This window comes from Pinus tabuliformis, chromosome X (genome assembly GCF_031772625.1).
Source record: "Pinus tabuliformis cultivar Carrire ecotype Pingquan chromosome X, CPIR1, whole genome shotgun sequence".
NCBI classification, from domain to species: domain Eukaryota; kingdom Viridiplantae; phylum Streptophyta; class Pinopsida; order Pinales; family Pinaceae; genus Pinus; species Pinus tabuliformis.
This window is the reverse complement of record NC_142308.1, coordinates 1,474,496,505-1,474,500,769: the sequence shown is the minus strand read 5'-3', so window position 1 is coordinate 1,474,500,769 and position 4,265 is coordinate 1,474,496,505. Positions and strand designations below refer to the sequence as shown.

Here is a 4,265-nt window from a genome sequence, read left to right as displayed (position 1 = left end):
ACTTGGCATACAACATGCCTCGATATGTTCCAACATTTTGTTCATGGTAATGGCTCAATCACCATTACTCCACTGCACAAAAGCGTACACCTCTCAATGGATGGACCATGAGGCACATAATCACCTTACTCATTTCATAATTGGGCATGAATTACATTAGGATTTGCTCCATCATCACGCCAATAGGGAGAACATCATCATGAATGTGTCAAGTTATATAAATAATGGCCAAGGTAGTGGCGAAATCTAGAACTCTTGGTTTGATTGCACTCCACCTTTTCTGGGATCTCTATTAAATAGTACAATTAACTGCTTTTATAAGTATCCTTCGTAGTATTTTTGGATTCGAGGTCTTTGTCCTTACAAATTTCTGCAAACTCAAACCAAACCTCTTAAGAATATTAATTATGCTAGGCATCGTCGTCCCTCAGATAATACACATCATTGTTTCCTCCAGTTGCAACTACTTCCACTTCCTCTATTTCTTGGTCATCCTCTCATTGTGGTTCAAGATCTCTATTTTTATTGCAATGCTTGGTCTCTTAGCTTCTCCTTGTCACATGTTTATCCTTTCCTTTTGGTTGTTTGGGTTTTGGTTTATTGCCTCTCCTTTTGGCTTTTTCCTCATACTATTCTGCAACAAAGTAGGGGCAATCTATCTTGTTTTATTGGCCGACTGCATACTACCACTTTCATTGTAGCCCTGCAACTTGGCATTCTTTTCCATAAGGATTTCTCTTTTGTCGTGGAGATTTTGTTGTCAAATTGAAGGCATTTTCGACTGCCCTTAGTGACTTCTTTGCCGACTCCATGTTGTGTCCCACCCTAGGTACAATTATGGTTTACAATGATTTTGTGTTTGTCTTTATCTTTTCTAGTATTTGCTATCTTGTAAATCAATCATATGTAATAGTCTAGCAAAGTCAATTGTATCTTATTATTTTGTTATTTGACAGATCTTTAATAATCTCAAACTTTTGAATTTCTACTAGTCTTGTTGGTTTCTTTTCAAACAAAATAATAATTACACATTTTATATTAGGTAATCTTTTACTACTTAATAAAAAAATGCCTAACTTTATAAAAAAATTAAATATATTTATGAACAACAAATAAGCCAAATCAGTAAACGGATAAATTTGAAATGAAAAATAACACAATTTATTTGAAATGAAAAATAACACAATTATTCTGAATATAGCATGTTTTTCATTATGTCAAAACTGTAGATACGTTCTCCACTAAAATACCAAATGTGAATTACACAACCTATTCATATTATATATTTCTTTATTTTTTATTATTTTCAAAAATAAATTTTGAAATAGAAATTCTTTATACTAAATTGTAAAACAACATTTTATATATCAATTTTAGTATCTAATTTTAAGGAAATTTTAAAATTAAATAAATATTATTATAAAAAATATTAACCTAAATAAATTATAAAATCAAACCATTAAAAATCCATAAAACAATATGCATTTTTTTATAAACCAGCCCTTCTATACCATGCATTTACTCATAAACCAGCCATTCTACACTGCATTTATTAATAAACAAGCCATTCTTCAAGAGCCTTCTTCTTCAAACTGATTTACAAAGTTATATTTATTCTGTGTGCAATCATGCATTCTACAGCAAGATATGAGATGTGCATTTACTCATAAACCAGCCATTTTACACTGCATTTATTAGTAAACAAGCCATTCTTCTTCAAACTGCTCTACAAAGTTATCTTTATTTTGTGTGCAATAATGCATTCTACATCAAGATATCAGATGTGGATTATGGAAGATACCAACATTGTGCATTTATCCATAAATCACTCACTCCTCATAACCGTGTCCAAGTTGACCTACAAAGCTTAAATTTATTATGAGTCATGCATTCACCATGAAGCAAATACAGTCATCCATAACCCCAAACAGTTCTAGCTCATTTTATTTCCTTCATCATCATGATTCCCTATGTTCCCTCTCTGCCATGTGGGTTACTTCTCTGCACATAAAAGAGGAAAAATTGCAACGCTACACTGCAAAGATTCAGACAAACCCACAGACCAGATAATTGTTCTTGCCATGGCTTTAAGGTTTCAAGATGTGAAAGATATTATAAAAGAATGCAAAATTATTAGATAATATACAATTTGGATATACACTAATTTCAGTACCTGCAAAGAATAAAATGCTATCATGAATGGCCTGTTCTTTTGGCAAAGAATAGAATGCTGTCATGAGTGGCCTGCTGTTTCTGGGTAGCTGTGGCCTGCTAGGCTGCGGGATTTTGAGCCTGCAGAGGCCATTGAAACAAGATTTTCCCTTTGATGTAATGCTAGTTAGCCCTTTGAGTTGCATTGGTACGTAGGCCTCTTCTTCTGTTTTCCTGATTTGAACGGACATGGGGGTTGAACAGGTAGCAGCATGCAGTTATACTGAATGCAGAGGGAGCTTGTGAGGGGCAGCAAGGTGGAGGGGTTGAGAGTGATGTGAGTGAGATAGTTGTGTTGGAGGTATAAGATTTGAATATCTGCAGAGAGAAGCCTGTTGGTGAATACATCAGGGACTGCCCCTGTGAAATGGTTATTATTGAGGTACAGACTCCGGACGTAGGCCAGCAGGGGGGAGACCTGACCTGTGAGGAGATTATAGCTGAGGTCCACCGTTGGGATATTGACTTGAACTTGGGGCACAATGGTGCCAGAGAAAGAGTTTCTCTGCAATTGAAGAGATGTGAGAGGGAAACTGAACAAGATGCCAGGGATGTCGCCACTGAACTGATTGAAGCTCAGATCAAGATCACTGAGACTTTGTAAGCTGGAGAGCTTTTCAATGTTGCCACTGAGCTGATTGTTTGAGAGGGAAAGATAATGGAGGGAATTGGGTAGAGAAGGCAGGCTTCCTGAGAGCTGATTGTGCTTAAGGTCCAGCCGATTCAGATTGGACATGAAGGTGGGGATTGAACCTGTGAGTTTGTTGTGACAGAGAATGAGAATTGACAAAATGGGCAGCTGCCCAATATCCTGGGGAATCTCACCCACAAGCTGATTAAAGCTCAAGTCCAATGTCCACAACTTCTGCAAAGCACCGAAGCAGGGAGGAATAGTACCTGATAGTAAGTTTTTGCTCATGCCCACAAACCGGAGCTCCTTGCACTGCCCCAGAGTCTGTGGTATCGGCCCTGCAACGAAACCTGGGACTAATGTGAGCTCTTCCAGGGACGAAAGACAGCCGAGAGCCCCATCCAGCTTGCCTGTGAGCCCTGCAGCACCTGCAGATGCATCGCCTAGATTGAGTGCCACAACTCGGTCTGGTCCACCCTGTGCGTCACACAAAACTCCAGAGAAACTGCAAGGGTCGGAGGAAAAATCCCATGACTTGAAGAAGGTTGAGCCTGGCATGTCGTCCAGGCTTTTCCTGATGGATTGCAGAGCTAGAAAATCAAGTGGGTCTAGCATTGCCTCTGACGACCATATCACCATTTCAAGAAGTAGCAGTGCTAACGCTGCTTTCATTAACTTATTCACCCCAATCGTCTCCAATTCCATAGCTAAAAATATAATGTTGTTTCTCAATTGACCAAACTCAAAGCCCAAATGGGGCCCAAGTTCTCTCTGTAACTTAGATGTCTTCACACCATCACAGTTCCTGATCTTCTCAACTGAGGGAAGCTCAAATAGGCAATGGAGTCTGTTCAATCCTAGAGAAAACTGAAGGCCCACCATAAATCTAATGAAATGATCCTTGCTTTCCCGTGTACATTCAATGTCACTTTCTGTGAAACACCATTACAGAAGAAAGCAGCGGTTCTCCGTCCCCTTCTCGTGCAAACCATAAATGAAAGCAGCTCTTCTACTCTTTTCTCAAACCTTTCCTTCCACGCTAAGCCATCGATTACCCCAACTACTCATCTCCCAACGCAAAAACCAAACCACCAATCACTAAATTTATCATTTCGGAGCCACTTGTCGCTAAATAAGCTCTAATGTTCATACCCGATTACGCCAAAAGCATAACCCAAAATCTCTGCTATTATTATGGCTTGAGCGAGAAATCCCACATTGCCCAGGCTGCCAACGGTCTTCCGAGCCTGGCTCCCGAAGCTAATCACGATCCCGCCACCTCGGCAAGTGAGATGCAGCGCTACAAAGAATCATCCGGTAAATGATACCGTTGGGGCATTGCCACGTCATCATAAGTAATACAAAAATCGCGGAGTTACTGTGGAATTGTCTCCCAACCATGAGGCATAGTGTCCACGTGAGC

General features: G+C 39.4%; 1 protein-coding gene across 1 annotated transcript; it reads right to left on the bottom strand.

The window, feature by feature from the left end:
* Positions 1-1,569: 1,569 nt before the first annotated feature.
* Positions 1,570-3,928, bottom strand: LOC149145571 (uncharacterized). The gene has a single exon (XM_089448192.1). It carries the CDS (start codon positions 3,722-3,724, stop codon positions 2,339-2,341), a length of 1,386 nt encoding a protein of 461 aa, XP_089304318.1. The 5' UTR covers positions 3,725-3,928; the 3' UTR covers positions 1,570-2,338.
* Between the last annotated feature and the right edge of the window lie 337 nt (positions 3,929-4,265).

What these genes read in the sequence shown, in the direction of transcription:
- LOC149145571 (XM_089448192.1), bottom strand. Translation starts at nt 3,724, where the DNA reads ATGGTGGGCCTTCAGTTTTCTCTAGGATTGAACAGACTCCATTGCCTA.